Here is a 27,037-nt window from a genome sequence, read left to right as displayed (position 1 = left end):
GAACAAAGGAGAATACAGTAACAACTTGATTAGTTACATTTCAAATATTTTTAATTTGAAAATGAATATAGTTCATATTTTATTAGAAATGAGCAAAGGGTCCACCAAAATAAAAATATTTTGAAACAATTTTTAAAAAGAAAACTTTTTGAATATATTGAGAGCAGTATGAATGGAAAACTTTGAAATTGATAACACAAAATCATTAAAATACAGTATCAGTAGAGAACAGGTTTCTAAACAGACTTAAAATAAAGGATGTTATCTAATAAACCTGTACAGAGTCTCAGATATGAAGCACAAAGTTAAGAACCACCTTATAGCCCGGCCGGACGTGGCTCAGCAGTTGAGCGTCGACCTAGGATCCAGGCGATCGGGGTTCGATTCCTGGTCAGGGCACATGCCCGGGTTGCGGGCTCGATAAATGACTCTCTCATCATTGATGCTCCTATCTCTCTCTCTCCCTCTCCTTTCCTCTCCCTGAAATCAATAAAGATATATTAAAAAAAAAAAAAAAGAGAACCACCTTATAGCATTAACATATATTCCTTGAGTCGCAGTGATGGTAAATGGTGTGAAACTACAGTCTCTGAAAGCATGACATGCTCTACTCACGAAAACTGAGGCGTTCCTATTCCATTAAGTTCCTCACACATATGCCTACCCGGAACCAAGAGCAAAAGACCTGGGCTTTTTATAATTTATCACATATGTCAAAATAATACACTGTAATCAAAAAATAATTCAAGAAAGGAATCACTTAAAGATACACCTCTCTGTCTATAACTTTAAAGGCACTGACCCCTCTTTTTCTTCTTGGCAGGTGTTTCTTCTGAGGTTTCACAAAACTGGAATCCTTTAGGGGGCTGCTGGGGCCAGGCCCAGCCTTGAGCCCCCAACCTTCCATTCCTCCTCCCCCTCCCCCTCTCCAGGCTGTCCCACAAAGCAATTCCCCTTTCACATGATTGTATCACATACTGAGCCTTCAGTTAGCAAAGGCCCCTAAATCTAAAAATATGAACGAACTGGTCTGAAGGATCACTACTCCCTTAGAGGAAACAGACACATGCATCTCTCTGTGAACAGCACTAAAGGCACAGGTATCTTCAATTTGGAAATGTAAACAATGCATAAAGGTATAGCACTGGAAAAAGTGGAACCAAACAAGAGCAACCAAACACACAGAACCACTGCAAATGATGTGCTGCTACAACATTATTCTGCAGTAGCTTCACTGACTGCTCAAGCTTTTCTTTAGCGACACTCATGTCAAAAAAGACAGATTACTCCAAGTACACAACTGAATAAAGCCAGAATTTATTTATTATTCTTTTCAAACAGCTGAGCCCTGCAGAAAGAAAACAAAGTCTTGTAATTGCTGACCCCAAGAAAATATTTTAATTGTTTCTTTAAACTTGCAATCATCTTGACCTTATTAGCATTATATCGACAGCAGCAGTAGAATCATAACAAAAATAAATAGCAGTTAACAGGGCTAGGTACTCTCCGAGATGTTTTATGTAGATTAACACATTTAATCATCAAAACTACCCTACTGGGGGCAGGGGAGCAACTCTATGAGCCAGGTGCTCATACTGTCCCATTGTACAAATGAAGAAACTGAGGCACAAAGAGGTTAATTAACTTTCCCAAGATCACACAGCTAATAAGTGGGAGAGCCAGGATTTTAACCCAGTCATCTGGCTCCTAAGTCTGAACTCTGAACTCTTGGGCACTCTGCTTACTGCCCCTCATAAGTCTTCAATACAGCATCAGGTCACATTAAAATCAGTTCCCCCTCTTTGGAAGTCATTCAACTCCACTGATTTCTTTAAGATTATTTACTATCTTAATGTGTTTTCTATGAACAAATTTTCTATGAGAAAATTTTAAATAAAAGTTTGAAAGATTTTCACTCCTCTCCATCTGAAGTGATATAAAATGAAAGTATCTACTCTTTCAAGAGAATTTTTCTTTAATGAGCACAAATACAGAAGGGAGGGAGGCCTAGAACTAATATTTACTAGGTATTTCAAAAGAATTTTTCAATAAGCACAAACACAGAAGTGTGGGGAACTAACATTTACTGAGTACACTATAACCATTAATACTGTCAGACGTTTTTCTATTCCTTCTCTAACTTGTCCTCATTAACAACATAGCGATAAATATCAGCTCCATTTTACAGATGAGAAAAAATGAGACTCAAAGGATAAGTTACTTGTCTGAGGCAAAGGATGGGCTAGAATTTCAGTCTGGCTTGAGCCAACATTTCTACATCCCCCCTTGTCCTGACACTTGCTCCATGTTCCCCAAGCAAACATCACCTTACACGGTCCCCATTAACACCCTGGGGAACCAGAAGAGGTGGTGGGATCCCCATTTTTACAAATAACGAAACTGGATAGTTGCAGTAAAGCCTGAAGACTGCCAGAGGCTCAAGCAACACTGTCGCATCTGTGCCAGATGACAGTAACTGCACACATTGGCCACAACCACCGTTTAGTAGCATTCAGAATGGTGGCTGTGATGTAGCTCAGCCCCGAGCTTACCCGGTCTCCAGCTTTCCCAGCTACCTCAGGCTCAGTCCTTGTCATCTTACCTCCTGAGGACCCACAATGTCTCCCAGGACCTTACAGGTCAAAAACCTGGAGTGCATTTCCAGTCTGTCACTTTTTTGTTCACATATGTATATGATGAAGCTTTAGTTTTTCTCACCCTCTAGTTCCTTCTCGGCATTACTGATTTCCATCCCAGTGCATTTCTTTGTATATGCATCACCGTACAAGACAGTGTTGGGTTTCTTCCCCTTCAGAAGTACTTATAAAACTTTCTGGTTACTGAGTTTTAAAAATTTTACTCCTTACTTTCCATCATAAATCTTAAGTCTATTTTGCACCATCATTTGTGCAAAATAGAAATACTTTAACACTTAAAACTGTTCATTATTTATGTATGCACGACCTGCCTCAACAGGCGGAGGAGGCTTATCCGTTATTGCTGCGTTTAGATGTTGTTTCCTATGTTCCCAGTTGTAAGCACTTGAGAGAAAGGGAAACCCTTACTCTCAGTAAATGTGTGGCCCACATGGCTTTGGTAAGTGACTTTCAAGAACTCACTTCAAAGCAGCCCAAGTCTAATGCCTCAAAAATGACCTTTCTTAATAGCACTGCTAATAGCTGCTGAATCAGAAGGGCTACTGTATGCATCTTAGAACTAGAGTCAAGACTCTAAGTTCCTCGTCACTGTCAATCTGGACCACGTATCAAAAACCTGCCAGTGTCATAAGACAATAGAAAATGATCTGAAATCTACACCAGATTATGAGGGACATAATAGGGTAGGGTATGTTTATAAACACTTTATGGAAGCTGTGTTTAGACTCTTCTATCATAAGGGCAGGCACTTGCTGTCTTCTTAAACGTTGTCTTCTCTGCTCAATAGCTCAGAAACTGGGAGCTTCGACTATTACTGTGGAATGCTTCTGAGAAACACCCAGGCCCGGTCTGTGACCTTCCTCTAGATCAGGGGTGGGAAATCATTTGGTCTGGCCCTGCCAAGGCAACCATAGGCGGGACTCAAAATTCAATAAATCTAGGAGCTTTTTTCATAGCTAATTTTTAAGTAGATAATTTTGTATGGCCACAAATGATGTTATAAATATCCAAATAGCCCTTGGCAGAAAAAAGGTTCCCCACCCCTGCCCTAGACAGAGATGGCCCTTCCTCATGATGAGCCCACAAGTCAGGTTCTGATGTTACCTACTAAAAAATGGTCTTCACTCCCTACATACCAAGGTTCCTACAGTATATGAATCCTCTTTGAGTCAACAATGAAGAAAACACGTCCTGTAGGCATGCAATCACGACCTCAATTTTTCACCAAGCCCAACTGGAAAATCTGATTCTTTTTTTTTTTTTTTTTTTAATATGTTTTTATTGATTTTTAGAAAGAGAAAAAGGGAAAGGGACAGAGAGACAGAAACACTGATGAGACAGACATCATTGATCAGCTGCCTCCTGCATGCCCTCTACTGTGGATCGAGCCCAAAACCCGGGCAAGTGCCCTGACCGGGAATTGAACTGTGATCTCTTAGTTCCTGGGTTGATGCTCAACCACTGAGCCACGCCGGCTGGATTGATTCTTGAAGCAATCATTCAAGCTCTATCTGGTATAAAGTCAGATTAGGAGAAGACCATACACTTGGGTTATATCACTCAGAGTCCCCACTCCTGTCACATTTTGCCATTGGCTTCTACAGAAGTCAGTAATAAACAGTTATGCATACCCAATAATTTTAATCCTGTTTTAACCTACTGGGGTCATTCACAGCAAATTTCCCTCTGAACCAGGGAGGTGAAAATAGACCAGTATTTGTCCTTCCATGAGACAAGGATAGTTATGTAATAGGCAGTTAGACAGACATGAGCAGAGCAAGGACAATGGGCCAGGTACAGAAGCTCACCAGGGCAGAAAGCCCTGGGTGCCTAACAAGGGGCAAAACTGGGAAAACAAGGATCTAGACCCCAGGGTGACCTATCCTCCCCCAGCATATCACTCACTGGTCATGCGGTTTGGAGCCCTGACCTTTTCCTCCCTAAAGATAACATCTAGGCCTCAGTTGTATTTCAGCTCCAGGCCTAGAAAAGCAGCAAAATCAAACAAGTGACACTGTGGCTCACTCAAGACCAGCTGCATTGACTAAATGACCCCTTGCCCTGACACCCACCAACCAGTGGAGACCACAACCCTGAAAGAGCACACCTGGAAAGCTCATGAATATTCTATTGAGACCCTCCCCTCAGATCTCCCCTAAGATTTCCACCTTCAAGAGAGAGATAAATACTCTCAATGCAAAGGACCCAGCTCTCACTCTCCCCCAGGGAAGCAACCCTGCCGTGCCATTCCTTCCCCCGCTTCTTCTCTCTAAGGGACCCCAGGAGACTTGCAACTAGGGTAGCAATGGGCAGCAGCAGCTTGTCCCAGACTAACTGCCTGAAGCTGTCTCCAAGGCCCCCTTTTCTCTGACTTCTACGCTAAGCCCTTCCTTGCTTTACTGTCCTAAGTGTCTTTTTGCTGCTGCCAATAAATTCTTGTTTGTTATGCTGCACTTTGTCTCTTGATTAAAATCTTTCCTTCAAGAAGACAAGAACCACGCCCTGGCTGGTGTTGCTCAGTGGTTAGAGCGTCAGCCCATAAACCCAAGGGTCACAGGGTCAATTCCAAGTCAGGGCAGGTGAGGGAGGCAACCAATTGATGTGTTTCTCTCACATTGATGCTTCTTTTCTCCCCCCCCCCCCGCCCCACTATCTCTAAAAATCAATGGAAAAAATATACTCGTTGAGAATTAACAAAACAAAACAAAACAGACAAGAACTGAGGTTGTGTCGTCTGGCAGGGAACAGTTACATCACAGCTTTGTCATGGCTGCTACAAAATTCAGATCTAAGTCTCAATTTCAAGTATTACAGTGACTTCAGCTAGAACTGTGCAAAATCTTATGGTAAATATATATTTCCCTCTCCTTCTTTACAACTTAATATTTATTCCATTTTTGCTTTTGTTTTAACCTGTTTTCATTGTTAAAAGTCTCCAAGGCTACTGGAGAGAAGACACATTATAAAGTTTTCATCTTCATTACTAGAACGAGTCCAAGAATAACCTGCACCACATCTTGATTCATTAGAAGGCTACGTCTCAGGAAATGAGACTCCACGAGTACCCTTCACATTTCAATAACACTGTGTAGATGAAGCACATGTCTGTGATAAAAAAGGGGGGGCATAAAGATGATTCTGCAAGGCCATATGCCTGAAGAAAAAGAACAGAGCAGAGAGATTTGAGAAGGAAATTGGTCTTAGGAAGTCAGCTAACAGCAGATCTCCACAAGTTTGCATCTGGGAGCTGTTGGTCACCTCCACGCTGTCCAGAGATGAACTACAGAGGAGGAGCCTGGTGCTGAGAGGAAATTGGAATTCTAGTCCTGACTCTCCCTCTGCGTGCTGTCTCTCTTTTTCTGTGTCTGTTTTCTCATCTGTAAAATGAAGGGATTCGTGAAAAAACCACAGGTGCCATCTGGTTCTAACATTTATGATTTCTGAGACAGAACCTAAGAAATAAAAGAGGTGCAAATATGGAGTCACTCCTTCGTTCACACACGACTTGTAGAATCTCCTAAAGGGTGTGTGACGGGAGGAGTAGGCAAGACAATCTGCTGGGAGCCAGAGGGAACTGCCGGAATGTCCATTTATAGTTATTTTTACCTTAAAAGGTAAGAAATGCTGCTAATGTCAACACCAGCACCCTCATGTGGGCTCATCGGTTAAATGGTCCTTCTGCCATGTGTTCAGTTTATTTATAGTAGAATGTCATCTACATGGTATAAAAACAAAGCCTTTCATTAATGAGGTGGGAAGTGACCACGAAAGTGTCTTGCACCATACAGAGGTATTAGTCATCTCAGAATACATAGAATTCTATGGCAGAATACAGAGAATAACTGTCTTAAGGATGCTTAACACACTTTCTTTTACATATATACAATCTGTTCTAAATTTCCTGCCCTATTCTGTGATCACAAGTGGCTGCCAGTAATATGTTACATGGCAGAATTTTTTTTTTTTTCAAGTAAACTTACTTACTCAGACCCTTCAAGGTAAAGATAAGGTTTTAAGAAGTGCAAAAAAATAACTGCTTTTTGGGAAAAGTCTCATACTATGGAGAAAGCAATTGTGCTTTTATAGTTACAGCGAACTTAGGAATAATTTTCTAATCTATTTAAAAATTTTCAATGAATGTAAAGTGTTTTTTATTTCAACACCCCATCCTTATTAATGCAAACTATTTTATTAATTTTAAACTATTAATTTTAAACTATTTTAAAATTTGAAGCCAAAGAGCAAAATAAATTGAATGTAGGACCAGACTTTCAAATTGCTTTATTGCAAAGTGTTCAGCAAGCCATTTTTAAGCAACGACACATACACAGGTAGTAAACATATGAAATGTTAAATAAAAATTCAAGTATGAAGGACATATGCTCAATAAGAACTTGGATACCGATACATAAATTAGTGGTAATCACACCAGTTTATCTTTGTTTTTTTCCCCAAGCTTGCAAAAAGTAACAACTTTTAGATTCATTTATTACTTAATCATTGCTTTCAACACAATAATGTCTTTAAATCAAAGGAGTTCCTGGATGGCTACCCAGAGAAAAATAATCCCTTATATCTAGCCGCTATGTCTAGTTTACAAGCAGAAATTTATAAGTTATTTCTGCCTCATCAAATTCAGCATGTAAAAGATTTCTTCCTACCCATCACGCCTAAGATGTCTTGTTTTCCTAATTATAAAAGTATATTGCATGCTCAATATTTAAGAAAAACAAACTATAAAAAGATGTAAGTAGAAAGTGAAAAATCCCTCCCATCCTCAAAGAGACATGTATTATTTTTAAAGCACACAGCTACGTCCTCAATCAACATATCACAGTCACTTCTCCACATCAGAACACTGACTACATAGACATGTTTCATGGCTACAAAGTACTTCAGTATACAAATACATCAAATTTTATTTAGCCCAGATATCACACTAAAGAATATTTCTATTACTTCAAATTTATTATTATAAAATATCTGTATTTGGGGGGTTTTTTTGTTTTGTTTTTTAAGGAAACACAGGTTAAAAGGGTCTCCTTTCAGCTGGTGTATCCGATAGGTATAAATAAATAATTATGGCTTACTCAGCATCTAGGACTACTCCAAATGCCATCAGAACAGTCTTTGCTTCTTATAAACACCCAAACTGAAATGAATTCTTAAACAGTCTCTTGTTTTGGAGGTTCAGAAATGGGACTAAATTTGTGCTGACATAGTATTTGGCCACTCTGGTTAACTGAAAAACAACTACTTCCATTCAAAATATTACTTTGTTCTGGAGCTTTTCTGAACTCTTGCATTAATTTTTCACACAAGGAAACAAGGTAGTTTCTTAAAAACAGAAAGAGCATAAATATTTATATTCATAATTCTAAAAGTTCTAATTTAGAACTTAATAAATTACATATAGTTTATTAATGCTGAAAAGTCATACTGGCTATGTTTTCACTCAACACACTCCCCCAAGCCTGTTCAGAATGGTCTGTGACTTATAAAAGATGAATTAAAGAGATTTCATTAACAAGATAGAATATTTTCTGCTTTTTGTGTCAAACACTTACTATTTTAAAATAATAATAGGGTAGAAATAATTCTCTATTAAGTAATCATCCAAGTTAAATATATATTACCATCTTTTATAAAAGGCCCTTAATTTTCTACTTAATTCAAGCTTTAAAAAATAAAAATCAATTAAGGTTCAATTTTAAAAGAAATGTACTATCCAGGGGCTAATTTTAAAGCCTGCATCCATCTGAAATAGTCAGCAATTTAGGCCTCCTGAAAACTGGCAACTGTAGTTACCACTGTCACAATAAAGCACATCCATGTGGGTGAATAACAGTGTATCTGATGGCTCTGCTTTCCAAGCAAGACCTTTTCTGTCTTTCTGAGGGAGCCCTGCCTCTGTTCTTTCAAGTTTCTTCAATGTTCTCAGGAGTTTTTCTTCAGCAAAAGAAAAATGTTACTTTTTAATATATGTAAAAATGTTAAATATTAAAATAGGGGGTTTTGTTATATTATGAAAATACACAACATATTCACCTCTGCTGAAAGTAAAATGACATTTCTTTCTCCTTTCTGAATACCAGTTATCTAAACAGAAAGGAGCCAGGCGCTCAGTTACCTGGTGAAGTTTCAACCTCTCCCCCTACCTGGCTACAACCTCCCCACCTGGCCCAGCCAGGCTGCAGAATGTTTGTGAAGTCAGCACAGGTGACTGGCATGTTTACAGCAGATACTGCACAGCAGGGTGGCCAGCACGCAGAATCAAGCTCCACGTCGAGGACAGACCTACGGAGGGTGACAACACTCAGCCTTTATTTCTTATTTTTATTTTTTAATCCTCACCTGAGGATATTTTTTCCATTGCTTTTCAGAGACAGTGGAAGGGAGGGGGGGAGAGGGAGAGGAAGAGAGAGAGACTCACTGATGTGAGAGACACATCAACTGGTTGCCTCCCACACACGCACACCCCAAGCGGTGCCGGGGACGGAGCCTGCAACCGAGGTATGTGCCCTTGGCTGGAATTGAACCCAGGGCCCTTTAGTCCGCAGGCTGCTGCTCTAACCATTGAGCCAAACCGGCCAGGGCAACACTCAGCCTTTAAAAAGCAAACACACAGACTCTTAACTATGGACTCCGGTGGATGTCACATTACATTTTCTGAACAGTTTCATCTGAATCATGCATAGGTTGAGTCAAATGAGAAGTGGTCAAACCGCACAGCCAACTGCACATTCCTGATTAGGAATCCACCTGGCAACATGTACCAAGAGCCTTAGCATATTTGTACCCTCGGACCAAGTAATTCCCCAACAGGGGAATATGTTCTAGAGAAATCACCCAAAATAAAAAGTTTTTATACAGAGAGATGTTGCTAGCAGCATTACTTATGGTACCGAAAGCCTGGAACCAATATAGAGATTATTAAAGCTTCATTAGACTATTAGGCAGTGACTAAAAATTATCATTACGAAGAATATATAATGTGAGGAAATATACAGATAGTACAATCTCAAAGGGATTTTAAAAAGGTATTAGAAAGATACACACCAAAACATTAATACTGATTGGTCCTGGATAGAATGATTATGGTAATTCTTCACTCTATTTGTCACCATTTTTCAAGATTTTCATACAGGAAATTTACTATACACATACACATACACATATAATATATATATATATATATATATATATATATGTATGCATGTCTCTCCTCTGTACTTATTAGAACTTAAATTCCACTGAAACCATTAAGGTTTCTAGTTCATCTAAATAAACATAAGATAGAAGTTTCATATAACACAGAATAAAAGTACTCACTATGAGCTATTTACTTGGTCATATTTTGATTGGCATGTTTTAAATGTATGAATATCTGACGTCAAAACTGCAAGAGGAAAGTGGGTAAGACAAAGGGATACACTAGCTTCTCCTAACCTTTTCACTATTATTATTATTATTAAAATGTCTCTTAACTTTGCTCCGGCCTTCCTACTTTGGCTCAATATGCAAAAAAAAAAAAAAAAAAAAAGGCTTATCGTAAGTGTTTCTGGACAATTCTTTCTATGCCAAAGCATATGAACTTTTCACCTATGTGCAAACAGAATCTAATTTATGAATAGACTGTGTTCCAAATGTTCATTTGTAAGTTGGCTACTTGCTTCTATGGGGAAACATATTCCAAGTTGGGTTCTATGAGGGAGGGGGTGAACTGAAAAGAAAGGTTTTTTTCTCAGGTTTCTGGGCATAAAAGCCAAGCTAGAACAAATTTCGAAAAGGTAAAGCTGGTTAGTAGCACATTGAGACAGGTAATTTGGGAGCATGGAAACTTAAGAAGTCAGGACTGACTTGTGAAAGATATATGAACACACTAGACACCTGAGAGTGTGAGAGAATGGGAGGGCAACATGGTCAGGTAGCAGGAGGATTACTAAGGAAATTCAAGAGGGCCCTTAAAGAAATTAAGTTTCTGCTTGTTTAGATCAGTGTCTTCAAATTTTTTAAGACTATGGGTGTCTCAGTCAACAAGGCTTCTATCACATTTATACCTGGTTATCCCTGGAAACAAAACAATGACAATGATTGTGTGTTTTGGGGAGGAATACGGGAATTCCATATAGTTATGCAAAATAAATTATAAATACAAATGTTTCTATTTATAATACTATATATAAACTAAGTCCTGAATACACACTAAAAACAGATTTAAAGCAGACCACTCAAAACCTATGGAACACTGACAAAATGCTAAAAATACACCTATCAATCTTCAAAATTATTTAACTCCTAATAAATACAGAATGAACTTTAAGTTCATTGTAAAGATTGCTCAATGGAAAGGAATGACTGTAAGAAATGACTGAAGTTATACAGACTAGGACAAAATGCACAAAGACTAGAGAGACCATGAAATTAGTGCTTCCAAGACCAAGCACCTGGCCACCTGAGTCAAGAGGAAGAACAAAGACGAGTGAGCAAGGTGCACAGTCCTGCTGTCCTACCTGGTCTGCTGCCTTTGGCCTTGTTGTGTATTTTACATCCAGCTGCTGTTACTTGGATGCACAAAACAGTGACATGTTCAAGGAAAATTGTCTGGACCAATTTCCACATCATATGCCATCATTCCTTCTTTACCAATCTTGTTCAAATTAATCTGCATTATAGAAACATGCATGTAGCAAAAAAAAAGAACATAATTATGCATTTTCTACAGCAGATTCAAATTTGTAAGAAGACTTGATAAACCCCATTTTTTCCTTTTGTCCAGCCTAAACACCACCTGAAAGCTTCCTTAAGGATAGCAACACTTAGGAATCTGACATGAGAAATTTTGGATCATGAGCCAAGAAAAGCAGAGCAAAGCAGGGCAGCTGTTAGTACATAGGGCGCCTCCGTGCATATCTTAAACGAACTTCCTCTGTGCAGGAAAATGACAAAAAGGGTGCCTGTCCCTGGCTAATGCAGACCTCGCCATGGTCTGCAGGTGGCAATGCTGATTTCAGCCCCCACCTGCCCCTCCCGCTGAGCCCCTCTGTGCAGGTTAGGCGGTAAGGCATGCCCCAGAGGGCATTCTTGTGTTGATTAATATGGAATACCTTTCTCAAAGTCCAGGGTGAGGCAACAAAACCAATGTATGTTTATTACAATTACAAATAACAGTAAGCTCTGAATGTCAGGTGTTGTAACTTGGAGATATGATTCTAATCCTAAATAACCAAGCCTAAAGAAAAGAATGCAAACAGAAGTAATTTTGATAGGAATACCTGCAAAAGAAGGGAAACAAATGCATACGACTGTAAAGATACAACATGGAAAGCATACTGGTACCTGAAGAAAGTATGGCTGTTCCCTGAAAATGCCACAGGCCCTTTAACAGGAAACCCTTTCCCCATAAGGGTAGGATCCACGGTGGTCACACCTTCAGGGTAAGGGCAAACCAAAAATAAACCATTCCACCCCCAGGGAACTGCTGCTCAAATTTATATTACCAAGAGGTCCAAAAAAATTTCAAGCTGTGAGTTTAGTTTAAAGTGACCTTGGTCTACAGCAGCCCTAACCACCTGACAGCAACAAACAGTCCTCTCAAGAGAAACACACTCTCACCCTAAGACTCAAAGAATCCTCCCCAAATAATTGTCCAAGGGAAATGAGCAGCTCTCAGCCAAAAGTAACCAAGTAAGGAATGAAGTGAGGCCCCGCAAATAAGAACCAGCAAAACATAACACAGTAGAAAGAGACCCATACAGACCTGAGATACTGGGATTATCACTATGCTTACAATGTTTAAAAAATCTAAAATTTAACTTCTGAATACTAGAAATTATAGAGGCATAACTGAAGCCATTAAAAGATCCAAACTATGTGGAATAAATCAAAAGTGACACTACAGCCCACTTTCCTTCTATATATCGTCTCCGACTTCAGAAGTGCATTCACAGTCTTCACATGACTCACTTACTGATTTTCTATGACCATTCCTCTCTGACCATTTTCTGCTACATTCACAATGCAAAGGTCTTACATGTTGCTGTAAACATAGCTCTTTCTTCGATGTCAGCTCACGTTACCCCACATCTCTTATCACCAACTTGCAGCATGGTTTCCCCCACTCTGATACACTGCACAACCTGCTCAGCAAAATGCTCTTAAATTCTCAGCTCAATCTTAGCAAAACTAAATTTCACATGGTGATGACTGAAGGGCTCACGGTCCACCAGTTGAACACTAATGGCCTATATTCCGTAGAATCTCATCTCCGCTGATTCATTCAACAATATTTGTTGGACGTCTACTACATATAAGCACTGCTCTAGGTGCAAGGATTAGGCAGCAAATAAGAACAAGTCTCAGCGGCTGGGGAACTCAACATCCTAGCTGGGGAGATCAATAATTAACATGTAAACAACTCAGTTTCTTAGTATTACGTGTCACAGAGAAAATAAAAGAATTATATGAGAGTGAAAGGGCTACTTTAGACAAGGTCAGAGGGGCCACAAAAGGCAACCCTTTTAGCTGAAAGACGAAAATGACAAGCAGGGACCTGCCACTCAAAACAAAGAGGGAAATAAAGGCCAAAGCTCTGTGGTGGCTCTGAGCACGGCTTGTTTAAGGAACAGAAAAAGAAGAAGTCATGAAGACAGTGGTAAGGGCTGAGGGCAGAGGGAAAGAGAGGCCAGACCAGGAAGACCTTGCAAGCCATAAAAGAGAGTTTGGGTTTTACTGGCAATGGAGCGGGAAGCCCCTGGAAGGTTCTCACTGACGTGGCCTGATACCTACATTTCACAAAGATCATTCTGCCACCGCTGTAGAGGATCTGGACTGAAACAGGGCAAGCACAATTACAGGGAGGCCTGGAGGCTATGACAGTGTGCTAAAGAAAGAGGAGGGAAATACGGAGAATAAATGGGAGGAGAGAAGTATGAAAATCAGGAGCTCAAAAATAAAAGTGCTGATGAAAAGGGAGAATCAAGGTTGGTTCCTAGGTTTTTGACTTGAGCACCTTAGTAGATGGTAGTCTGTTTATTGAGTGGGGGAAGAAACTGGTTGAGGACATGACAGAAAGTGGGATAGAACAGGGGGGAGAAAATCAAGCACCCTCTTTGGGACACACATCGAAGGTGCCTGTTAGGTAGTCAAGTGAAAATATGTGGTGAGAAACCGACTATGGAGCCCGGCAGGGAAGTCAAAGTCAAAGAAGACAAAAAAGTCTCAATCATCAGCATAAAACCATGAGACTAAGTAAGATCAGGCAGATAAAATATATACATTACAGAAGAAGACCCTGGACAGAATGCTAGGGTATTCCAACATTTTGAGACCAGATAAAGAGGGGAAACCTGATAAGGCACTTAAGACACAGTGGCTGGTGAGGCAGAAGGAAAACTAGAAAAGATAATACAGGGCCACTCCTGGATTTAAAAACATGAGGTACATTTACACAATGGAATACTATGCAGCTGTAAAAAAAAAAAGAAGGAACCTTACCCTTTACAACAGCATGGATGGACCTGGAGATTATTATTCTAAGTGAAATAAGCCAGTCAGAGACAGACAAGTACCACATGTTCTCACTTATCTGTGGAATCTAATGAACAAAATAAACTGATGAACAAAATAGATCCAGAGACAAGGAAGCATGCAACAGACTGACAAATCTCGGGGTAAGGGGGAGATTAACCCAAGAACTTATATGCATATATACATAACCCATGAAGGCCTGGGGAGGGGGCAAGAGTGGGGTGAAGGGGGGTCAATGGGGGAAAAAGGGGGACATCTGTAATACTTTCAACAGTAAAGACAAATTTAAAAAACAAAAAACATGAACATGAAAGTGGCTAGTGATGCTGACAAGAGCAGTTTCCTCACACAGCAACTATAGACACAAGAGGCGAGAGCTTCAGACACAACTCTTCAATGTTTGCTACAAAAAAGAACACAGAAACAGAGTGGACAATGCCACTGTGAGAGATGTGACGTGAAAGGCAAGTTTTTGTTGCTGTGGCTGTTTATTTTGTTTCTGAGACGGGAGATCCCAGCGCAGGGGGTGCTGTCCAACAGAAAGTGCTACAAGATGGAGAGTCTGTATCTGCATGTCCGATACTACAGCCACTACCGACGGTACCCTGCTGAACACTTGATATGAGACTGAATCTTAAGATTCCATTTTAATTAAAAGAAATTTAAATAGCCATGTGTGACTAGAAGCTCCCAAGCCACAGTGGAGCCCTCCAGCCTGTCTGTAGGCTGGTGGACTCAGCTATCCAAGTCAGGAGACTGGGGAGTAGGAGCAGCGTAACTGGACGGCTTCTACGGCCAAGGTTTTCTGAAGCTCTAAGGATTACCAGCTGCGGGGAGAGGGCAAGGAGACAAGATGCTAGAAAGAAGTTTAAGGGGGAGGAAAGGTAAGAAATAGTTTCAAAGAGTAGAGAACATGCCAAGTGGGAACAGTAAAAATTTCGGGGTTGAGTACCACTTGAAAGTTATGGTAATGTTTAAAGCGGCCCTTGTCAAAACTGTTTTTAAGTTTCCTCTGGCAAACATCAGCTACTGGGTCCTTTCACATCTGGCCTCAAACTACTTTTTCAACCATCTCCTAACATTTCCCGTAATTTACCTCTGTGGTTTTCAATCTTCTTGGTTGCAGAACTTTTTTACCCCTGTATAGATTTTCCCTGGATATAAAACAGTATGTATTCAGTGAGAAGAGGAAGAGGGAAGAAGGGGTAGGAAGAGAGGAGGAGGAGGGGATAGAGGAGGGGGAGGGGGAGGGGGAGGGGGAGGGGGAGGGGGAGGGGGAGGGGGAGGAGGGCAAAAGGAGATGCTCTGATGAAACTGAAGTAGAGGCTCCATCCTCCCACCAGCTCAGCCCCCTTCCCCAGCCTGAGGCATCTCCAAGGAACCCCAGGGTTTGAAACCAAAGATCTACCCTAGCCAGTGCTTCTCAAAACTGGAATGTGTTTACAAACTACCTTGTTAAAATGAACATTCTGCTCCAGAAGGTGTGCAGAGAGGCCACAATTCTGCCTTTCTAACAGGTTCCTGGGCAATGGCTGATGCCATCGCTCTGTGGATGACACTTTGAGTGAATGGTCCTACTGGACCACCTACCATCTTCCACTCAGTCTGCTTATTTTTGCCAGTGTGGACCCCTTAGCCATATATGAATTTCCTTGCCTTCTTCAACTGGAAGATTACAGTCCAACTTCAAGGCTCCTCCTGAACCCTTCTCCAAAAGTCCTGGGAGAAGTAATCATAATCCAGTTCTTGCCTCCATCTCCTACCACTCTCCCCATTTCTCACTCTGCTCCAGCCACACAGGCTTCCCTGCAGTTCCCTAAACACACCAAGCCAGCACCAGCCTCCGGGCATTTGCACCAGCTGTTCCTTCTGCCTAAAATGTGCTTCCCTGGGGGTATCCTGATGTCTAACCCCTTCATAGCTCTTATACCCCTACTCAAATGTCCTCTTCCTGAGGTTTCTACTCTGACCACCCTATTTACTACCCCCACCATTCCCAATACTCTAGTTACTTATACAGGGTAGAGCAGGAGCAGGTCTACAGTTTTGAGTACACGAAGAGTTTATTCTTGTATTATTATTTATTATTATATTATTTTTCATACGAACAACTAACTGTAAACCTACTTTTGTGCTCCTTGTATATTTATCTACTTCCCCTACACTTATAAGCAACTTGAGGGCAGGGTCTATAATATATTCATTTTGCATCCCAAGCATCTTGCACAGTGTCTTTTACGTTTAAAAAAAAAGTAAAATATTAAACTGATAGCTGGCATAACTTGCAACTAATGAATCTGAATCAAATCAATCTAAATACCTCACACAAACTGATCACTAGTGTTAGCATTAAAAATACAAGAAAGAACATTTTAACAAAGCAGATGCAGAAATTAAAGCAAGGGCACAAAAATTATTTTAAAATGATTAATATATGACTCAAAGATGCACAAGGACATCATGTGCAATGGTGACTTTTAGGTAACAATTAGTTTAGCATGTTTTATCATTTAAAATAATAATGACAGCTAACGCTAAGAACTCAGCATACACCAGCAACTCTAGATATTTCACAAGTACTAACTTATTTAATCCAGATATCAGACCTCCATAATAGGTACTGTTACTATCTCCTTTTATTTGAATTGAAAAAAAAGTGGCCCTGGTCAATGTAGCTCAGTTGGTTGGGGATCGTCCCATGCACCAAAGGGTTGCCAGTTCGATTCCCAGTTCAGTTCCCAGTCAGGGCACATGCCTGGGGCCATGGGCTGGAACTCTCAGTGAGAGGCATGCAGGAGGCATCTGATTGATGCTACCGCATCGATATTTCTCTCCCCCTCTCCCTTCCTCTCTCTCTATGAAAATCAATAAAAATATTTTTTTCAAAATTTCAGTCATTTATTTTTATTTTTTTTAATTTTTTTATTTTATTTTAGAGAAAGAGGAAGGGAGAGGGGGAGGGAAAGAGAGAAACATTGATGAGAGAGAAGCATCGATCAGTTGCCTCCTGCACACCCCCTCCTGGGAATCAAGCCCACAACCTGGGCATGTGCCCTGACTGGGAATGGAATGAGTAACCTCTCCGTGCATGGGGACGACGCTCAACCAACTGAGCCACACTGGCCAGGGCAATAAAAATATCGTTTTTAAAAAAGGAACTGAGAAAGAGAAGCTAAATGACTTATCCAAAATCATGCAACTAACTAACCAGTGTGGCACCGGAGCCCAAGCTCTTAGCCACTGCAGACAGGTGGGAAACTACACAGACTTATTTGAACACAAAACCTTATCTTTAGGTAGGTTACTGTTTTAAAACTCCCTACAATACTTTTCATAAATAAATTTTATACACACACACACACACACACACACACACACACTCTTCCTACATGCTTTGAACATAAGCAATGCCTTTCTGTAAAGGAAAAACAGTGTTTTCAAATAGTTTCCCTCCATATTAATAGCTAACACAGTAGTCACTCCTTAGCCGTGGTTTTGCTTTCCACAGTTTCAGGACCTGTGGTCAACAGTGGCCCAAAGGTATTAAATGGACAATTCCAGAAGTAAAGAATTTGTAAGTTCTAAATTGCACTGTTCTGAATAATGTGATAAAGCCTCTCACCTTCCCGCTCCATCCTGCCCAGGATGTGAATCATCCCATTGACTAGCATATCCTCTACTCCAGTTAGTCACTTAGTAGCCATCTCAGTTTTCAGCTCAGGAAAGAGAAAGAGACCACATTCGTGTAACTTTATTACAGCGTGTTGTTATAATTGTTCTATTTTATTATTAGTTACTGCTGTTAATCTCTTAGCGTGGCTGACTTATAAATTAAATAGTACATATGGCGCTCGGTACTATCAGTGGTTTCAGGCATCCACTGGCGGTCTTGGAACGTATCACCCGCGGAGAAGCGAGGACTGCTGTACCCTATCTGTCAAAGCTTTTAAGACTAAGGAAAGGAAAGATCTCACAGAAATGAATAATTCACAGGCATGCCCAAACAGCACAGCTCAATGGTTAAGGGTACAAGTTTGAATCACACCACCTACTAGCACTGAAATCTCAGCAGGTAATTAATTCAGTCTATGTTATGTTCCTACTATGTTGTATCCTTCCTGGCTACTGGGTGCTCTCCCCCATTTCCCACCCCATAGCACCTCTCCTCCTTCCTGCAATGGTTCTTCACTGGGTTCTCCAAACCCCAAGAAGTCCATGGATAGAGCTCAGGAGATCCGTGAACTTGATAGTATATATCCTATGTACTCCCTTTATTCGTTCAAAAGCATTATTTAAGAAGGGGTCCATAGCCTTCACCAGACTGTCGTAGGGGCCCATGGCAACAGAGGAGATGTGAATAAAAGACAGGGAAATAAGCTAGGAGGTACTTGTAACAGAAAGAGGGAAATTAACCTGGTTAGGATCGGTAGAGGTGACAATGGGAAGGAAGAAATGGAGTCAAGGAAAACACCTAGGTATTCCTACATAAAACAGCATCTTTCACCTTCCTTCTACTTCTAACCTTCTAAAAAGAGAGGCTGTCTCTGCTTCCACTCATTTACTCCTTAGACCTTTAAGCTTACACACACACACACACACACACACACACACACACACACACACCCCATGATCTCAAAAAGTACACCCATGAACGTCGCGCTCTCTGGAGCACCCAATTCTGCTGGCCTTCCTGCTGAGTTTTCTCTTGTGCTCTGTTACTTCTGCCTTATTCCTTCCCTCAAAGCAAGTGTCCCATGTTCCAATGTCTCCCTCAGAGATCTACTTGCCCCCACGGCTGACCAATCCTACGTGGACAGCTCTGAATTCTCCGTCCCCACCCTAGCCTCGCTCCCGAGTTCTAATGCCACCTTCCAACACCCCACGAGTGGGCTCTGTCCCTACAATATCCACTCACCACCACCTGCAATTCAACGTTTCTTAAGTCAAAATTTTTTTTTACCCTTTTTCAACATACAATTCCTTCTCCTACCTTCTGTAACTCTATTATGGGGACGCCTTTGCTCCAAGGACTCATCACATGCAGTCAGGTGACAAAGCCTGAACATTTCTCCTTATTTTAACATTTTTCCTTTTGTCTTGTTACTTAAAGTATAGCCCATGGACCAGCAGCATCAATATCACCTGAGAACAAGATAAATATAGAATATCAGGACTTACCCCAGACCTGAGTCAGAATCTGCATTTTTTAAGTGTCCCCAAGGGATAAATACACACATTAAATTTTGAGAAACACTGTCTAGTGCTTATTAATATGCTACCAGTCTAAATGCATCTGAAGCTGATCATTTCTAGGTGGCAATTACTGAATCCTTATTATGTGCTAATTACAGTGCCAGGCTTTAAATATATAATCTTACTTAACCCTCAAAATAACCCTGTGAGGCAACCATCATCATTTCCATTTTAAGAATGAGTAGATTGGGGCTCAAGTAGATAAATCATCTTTCTGCTCAAAGAGCCCAGAAATGACAGAGGCAGGATTTGAACCAAATTTGTCCGACCACAAACATTTTGCCAAACTGCACTAATTCTTTTCAATTCCAAAATTTACATTTCGCAGGGTATGTTGGCAGAATTAATTACTCCGGGTGACTGCATTTTTTAATCAACTGAAGGTAGATTTTATTTGTTTATTACAATTCTTGCTGAAAACCTTTCAGAAGGCATAGCTGACAATCCTGCGGTAGAGAGAGAAAATACTGTTCTGCCATGTGCATCATTCTGAATACTCACGTTCACTCTAAGGTACTTGAGAAGAAATGGAGAAGAAATGTATTCTGTTCTCAGGCTATCGCCCCAAATTTTAGGGGATATGAAACTATTTCCCTGACAGTAGGCTTTGTGTGTGTCTGCTTGGCATTCTTCTGTCCTCTAAAAGGGAAGGAAAAAAACTAGTGTAAGAATAGTTCTTGAACGAATCATTAGTTGGGTTCCATTCATTCAATGAGTTTCCTCTAACGTCTAGCTAATTATTTTAAGTGCCTTACTCTATTCAGTTAATGTTTCACAGTCATATATTTCATTTTTAAACCTGGTTTTATCTTTTCCAGTGCTCAAATATAAACCCACAAACCTAAAACACATCAGTCTCTCCGATAAGTATGTACCTATTTCAAGTCCCAGACCTCACTGAGAATATAACAAAGGCTATGAACACTCTACCCAGAAAACCACATATTCGCCAAAACATATAAAATGTGGCACACAACACCAAGATAAACAGCCCAGCTCTATTACGAGTACAGATGCCTGCCTGGTATTGCCGTCCGGGCCCTCTCCCTTCCTTGGGGAACTGTTCTTCCCCCAACTCTAACAGACAGAAGCTGCCACCTCTTTCTAAGTGCTCAGTCCAGGGGGTGGCCACGAATGACCGAAGACAACCCAGTTGAAATCCTTCCATGGGATTTTTATAACTGAATCAGAGACATGAAAGTCCATTTGGGGAACAAAATGTAAAATTCAGGAACCATTAAGTTCCCTAACCTGTGGAGGAAACTTGTCAGCTATTAGAAAAAGCAAAAAGGACAGAAAGCCCTAGCCAGGTAGTTCAGTGGGTTAGAGCACAGTCCTGATAAGCCAAGAATGCGGGTTCGATCCCTGGTCAGGGCACCAGGGCACATACAAGAGTTGATCAATGAGTGCATAAATAAGTAGAACAACAAAACTTGATGTTCTTCTCTCTCTCCATTTCTAAAAAAACAACAACAAAGGACAGAAAAGTCCCAACAGCACTCAAGCACTTGGTTCCCACTGGTCTGAAAGCCCAGCCCCATTCCGGCTCTCCTGGTTTGGCCACCAATCTTCACCTCCTCAGTAAGAGACCTCCAAAACCCTCTGAATATTTTAAATTTTTGCCTAAACTCATTTGTGTTTCTATGGCTTGCAAACAAAAGACTCTAATATTAATAATGGCTACTTCTAAATACTGTATTTGTTTTAAACAAGTTTTATGTCCTTTAAATTTTTCTATATAGATAATGTCTTCCTCTAGATATTTAAATAGGTTTTTAAATATAATTTCTAAAAGGTTCACATTTCACTCTGCATAAAAATCTTTTAGAATATTTGTTTAAAACAAGTCTTGGCTCACGTCATTCTTCATGTTCCACACACTATTAAAATATAATTTTATGAAGCTAACTGTCTGATCATTTTTAGTTTAATTCCAAATGTAACAAGACAAAATTGCCTTCTTAAATCGTCTTTTCCTTTATGTATTCAATTATATTCTCTGCTTAAAATACTTAAAAATTGGCAGTGATCCATTCACTGATGGGTATTTTAAATTGGAAAGCAGTAACACATCAAATTAACCACACAAAGTCAGTATTATTCTGATTGAGAATTACAGCCACAATGGATTTGAAAATTCCTACCTTAGTTGCAAGGTTTTACATTTCAATCAAATAGACTGACTTAATAGACTGCAATGCAGTCCAACTACAGTCAATCCAACAAACTCTTAGTTCACACATCTCTCCCAGTCACCATCAATTTCCTTCCTTCTAGTTACGGCCTTAAAAATTCTCTGAATGCTGCTACATTGGCAAGGTTATAACAGTAATGAATCTTCTGTTATATACTATTCCTATTACCTAGTCTGTGCATCCTAATATATAATGTTATGAACCTAGTAGACTCTAAAAATAGTTGAATATTGAAGTTAGAAAAAAGCTTGGAAATCATCCAGTCCCATTACCTTACTTCACAGATGCAAACACTGATACAAAAAAGAATTAACATGCCCAAGGTCAACAGAATTAGAGAAAGAATTAGTATACAGATCCAATGAGCATATTACCATTGTTTGCAGAAGTTTCCCAATCCAAGAGAAGATGCTTACATGATAAAATATGCATAGGGTTCCCCTTTAGTGCTCCAAAAGTATGGTTATTTCTAAATGTCCTTAGGACATATCCAAATGAGTTTTAAAAGCATAAAATTGCTATATTCCTGACAAATCTTATCCTATTAATTCTGATCACATTAGAAATGTAGGAAAAGACTCTTGATTTGAATGCTCTTCCTTCTCTGCTATGCTTTCTCAAATGTCCCCATTCATATACAACACTATGCTTGCTCCTTTCTTAATAATGCTGACCTATTTATTCTCATATTATAATATGGACTTTGGTGCACACAAGGTCATATAAAAACATTTATCTAATATTAGGCTCTGTCACCTAAACTGAAATCAACCAGAAACACATGGCATCTAAGTGCTTAGATTTCATTTTTATATACACTTCATTTCTTTTTGTTCAAAAATAATAAAGAAAATAGATATCTGGGGGGGGAGGGCTGTGAAATAGACTTTTCTTATGTTAACTCAGAGCCCTCAAAAATATGAGGGGCATTTTTAGCAATCTTTGCACAGTGGCCGGCACTTTTTTGTTCCTAATATGAATTTGCTGAATGCATAACATGGTTACATTACATACTATGGAAACTTGACTCCTCTGGATGACTAAACTTAGAACTGCTCACTTTTCTTGAAAGAAAATAAATAAATAAGTAAATAAATAACACAAAATGCACTATCTGCAAATCATACATTACTTTTATAAGCCTTAAGTAGTTTCAAAGTATTTCCAATTAGCAAAAAAAACTAAGACAAACTCAGCAATTCATAAATATAAGGTAGCAACATAAGTGGTTACAGTAAAACATGAACAATTACAAGATTTTTCTAAAGTAAACTGGAATTCTGACTAATTTCCAGAGGTGACACTGTGTTTTAACAGCATATTGTTGACACTAGTTTGCTAGATTAAACCCTTATACATAAGCACTCTCCTAAACAAAATATCAGAACTCCGGAGATAAAAGCACCCATAAATATGAAACTAACAACATTAATTTTTTTAAAAAAGAAACTAACAACATAAATTAAAAAGTTAACAGAATTAAACCTAACTCTAAATTGCAGACATAGGAAAAATTTCATTTTATTTACTGTAATAAAACTTAAGAGTTTTGGTGCAGTAATGTATGCTGTTGTGAAAGCTTGCAATCCTAAAAACAAAAACAACAAAAAAACCAGTCCTCAGGAAGTTAAAATGAATTTCAATGGATCAGGCATTGGGTTGACAGAAATAATCATTTGTCAGCCTTCCTAAAAAGTCACTCCATGCAAACACAATGAACTGATACTGTTTCAACTTTTCCCTAGCCTGGGAAAGAAAAATACAAATATAATGCTTTTGGGCCATTTTAAACAACTTCATTCAATTCAGAATGTTCTTTAAAAAACCAACATGGTTTTCTGCCATTTCTCTTATGCTGAAAAGGGCACACAGGCATCCATCGAAATCGAACGTAAAAAAAAAAAGCAAGCTTACACTTTCCCCCAGACGCTGACTGACTGCAGTGGGTAAGGTCATGGGCAAAACGCACAGGCTCATTTAAACTTTCATGGCTCAGCCAACAGCTCCTATCACGTTTCCAGATCCTAAAGAGATTAAAACTGCCGTAGTTTCTCTGTTGAGATCAGCAGGAGGCTATTTCAAACCCTCAAACCGCAGTCCGCAGGGCCCGCAGCCGCGCATCTTCCACCACCCCTGGCTGTCCGTTAAGCTAACCTTCCCAAGCGTTCTCCCACGGGCTTTTCAAGAAACCCCCAACCGGGTGCAGGCGACTCAAGACAGCCCTCCCCCGCGCCCGCCGAGACCCCTCCCGCGGGCGTCCCCGGGCCGCCCTTCCGCAGCCGGGGACTTCGGCCCGGTTCCCAAGGTGGGGGAGGCGGGGTGGGGAGGAAGCCTCCCCGCGGAGCAGCTCCCCGGCCCGCACGGCGGCAGCGCGGCGCGGGAGGGGGGCTGAGGGGATGCTAAGCCCCAGGGCCATATTTACAAAGCCTTTTTCTTTGTCAAAAGGAGTCCTTGCCTCCAATAACACCGTTTTTAAAGGGGGAGGAAAAAAAAGACCTAAGCACTAAAGCTGGAGTCGAGATCGCCCCGAGCTCCAGTATTCTTACCCCGTTACCCTGCGGGGAGGCTCCGGACGCTCCTACCTCGGACAGGTACACCTGCCGGCCGGCGGAGCACCGGCGCCGCGCCCCCGCCCGCGCCCCGCAGGCGCGCGTGCTCGCCAGGACTCAGACCCCAGCAGCCCCGCCGCGGCTGACACCCCGGGCGAGCCGCGCCCGCACAAACTTCCCAGTTTCCAGGCAGCGCAGACAGACCGTCGGGGGGAAGGACGCGGGGCGACACTGGTACTGTCCGCAGAGCTCAGATGCAGATGGGATCCCCCGTCCTGCATCCGGACCTGGGGCCAAACGGGGTCCAAGTGGCGCCCGGGCGGCACGGTGGGGCGGGCGTGCGCCCGAGGATGGAGGCACCGCGGCGCCGCGGCCGGAGGGCAGCCCCGGAGGGCGAGCAGCCGGAGGGCCAGGGCCAGGGCCACGCTAGGGCTCCCCGCCTGGCAGCAGCTGCAGTAGGAGGAGGGGAGCGAGGAGGAAGAGGAGGAGGAGGAGGAAAGGGACTGCTGCCGCAGCCCGAGCCCTTACCGAGTGGTTTACCCCCCACATCAGGACGCTGAGCAGCGGATCACTGGCCCGAAACAGCTTCACTTTCTGCGCTACGAAGTGCTTCTTCTTAGTCTTGGTCTTGCTCGCCAGCACGGAGGACCCCAGGTTGCCGGGGGTCGCCATGGCTGCCGCCTCTGTCCCCTCCACCGTCGCGCTCCCAGGCCGGGGACCCGCCCTCTCTACTCGCCGGCCCGGGGAGGCAGCCGCATCCCACCGGCGGCGGCCCCGGCGCGCCGTGCCCCGCTCCGCCCGCCGCCGCGCTCGGCCCCGCTCCGCCCGCTCGGCCCGCTCGGCGTGGCTGGGGAGGGAGGCTGCGCTCGGCTCGCGCCCCAGCGGGAACCTGCTCCCGCCGCGGCTCCGCGCTCAGCCCGCGGCTGGACCAGGCGCGCCGGGAGCGGCTTCCGCGTTGGGCGCCGGCGTCATGACGCAGAGGGCGGGCCGGCAGCAGCGGCGGCGCCTCCGGGCGGGGCGCGGGGCGCGGGGCGCGGCCGCTGCCGCGGGACCGTTAAGCTGCGCCCGGGCGCTCGGGCTCCACTACGCTGCGGCCCGGCCGCCTGTGCGCCCCCGAGCTCGGGGTGCGCGCTCCCGGCCTGCTGAGGAGGCCGCGGGGTGGTCGTGCGGCGCGAGGAGAGTGAGGGCTCCAGCAAGGCACCCCTCTTCTGCTCCCCAGGGAGAAAAGAGGGAAGGGGGCCGTCTGAACAGAGGAGCCTCCAGAAGCGGAGGTGAGGAGAAGGAACCGCCGCTCGCCGGGGCCAAGAGTCAGGAGAGCTAGTGAGACCCGAGATGCTCCTTGCAGACCAGGGCTTCCCTAGCGCCTAGGAAAGGGCCCGGGAACGTCGGGGGCCATTTCCCAAGTGGTCCTGAAATGAAGTTCTGATCCCTTTGTGCCTTTAACCATCGGGCCTTTTGGACCCTGGACATGGGCCTTCCCGCCTTTTGGACCCTGGACATGGGCCTTCCCGCCTTTTGGACCCTGGACATGGGCCTTCCCGCACTCTCCAAATCATGCAGCAGGGAGACTCCCGCCTCACAGTCTGAGCTGTCACCCCCCCCCCCCCCCCCCCCGCAGGACCCTGGATTCCTTGGTCTGACCTAACCTGCACCTTCTTCTACTTGAAATCCTCCACCATGTTCCTTACATCCCTTTTTTTCATTCCATGCGCCTTCTTCCACAGAAATCTGTTTACCGTCTTCATCCACCTACACCTAGATTCAGCCTTTCTTAATGCTGGCGGTGCCTGGCCCAGCGCGGGAAAGCTGCCTGCAAAGTCATCCTGCTCCGCGTGTTCACCCTGACTCAGCCCGCTGGGCAAACATGTTACCTATGGCCATTCTTACTCCGCCCAAATATAGTGGAGACCTACTGTGTGCTTGGTAATCTGCTTAGTTCTGCCAGGGAGACAAGGGATGACAGACCCTTATCCCTTAAGGATCTTAGTGTCATGGGGTTGAGGAGTCAAAGGTCATGTGGTCACCTTCCTTTGCTCTTCTTTTTTTCTTCATTCTTAAAGCATAAGTGAAAGGTTAAGGTCGGTGGTGTGCGGTCAAACTAGAGAGCCATCTCAGATGGTGAATAAATAAAGAAAAATTGAATTTATTTAAGGAAAAGGGGTTGGGGAATATCCAAAGGGAAGGATTACACAGCACTGAGTCAAAGGGTATTGGGTCCATGATGGCAGCAAAAATATACTTGGGACAGTGAAACAAGGAGCATAGAAGACCTAACAGGAGAGCCTCACTGAGAAGTCAGAGAGTGAAGGGGACCCTGAAGACAGGTTCAGGGGGTAAGTCTGGGATGAGATGCTGCTGCCCATTGCTCCCCTGGCTGCAAGTCTCATGGTGTCCCCTTGGAGGGAACAAGGGGGAAGGAGATGAGGCTTGTGTGCTCCTCTGCTGGGGAGTTCACTCTGGGTCCTTTGTCCTGAGCATATTTATCTCTTTTTTTTTGCCAGTGAAGATCTTAGGAGAGGTCTCAGGGAAGTGTCTCAGTAGAATATTCATGAGCTTTCCCGGTGTGCTCTTTCAGGGAGGTGGTCTCCACTGATTGGTCAGTGCCAGGGCAGGGGTCATTAGTCAATGTAGCTGGTCCTGAGGCAGCCACAGCACCATTTGTCTAGTTTTGCTGTTTTCCTGGGCCTAGAGCTGAAATGCAGCTGAGGCCTAGATGTTATCTTTAGGGAGGAAACTCAGGGGATCCAAACGAAGTGACCAGCCATATGCTGGGTGAGGATAGGTTACCCTGGGGACAAGGTTCTTGTTTTCCCAGTTTTGCCCCTTGCTAGGCATCTAGGGTTTTCTGCCCTGG

General features: G+C 42.6%; 1 protein-coding gene across 1 annotated transcript in view; it reads right to left on the bottom strand.

Annotated features, from left to right (window-relative positions):
* The window catches only part of PIP4K2A (phosphatidylinositol-5-phosphate 4-kinase type 2 alpha), a 161,684-nt gene extending 136,571 nt beyond the window's left edge, over positions 1-25,113 (bottom strand). Inside the window, exon 1 of the mRNA XM_081131705.1 lies at positions 24,712-25,113. Coding sequence (XP_080987831.1) covers positions 24,712-24,855 — 144 coding nt within the window. The 5' untranslated portion in view covers positions 24,856-25,113. The remainder of the gene's footprint in view (positions 1-24,711) is intronic.
* Positions 25,114-27,037: the final 1,924 nt, after the last annotated feature.

The sequence above is a fragment of the Miniopterus schreibersii genome, assembly GCF_964146895.1.
Source record: "Miniopterus schreibersii genome assembly, chromosome: 1".
NCBI lineage: Eukaryota > Metazoa > Chordata > Mammalia > Chiroptera > Miniopteridae > Miniopterus > Miniopterus schreibersii.
The sequence above is the reverse complement of the archived record's forward strand: the minus strand, read 5'-3'. Positions and strand labels throughout refer to the sequence as shown.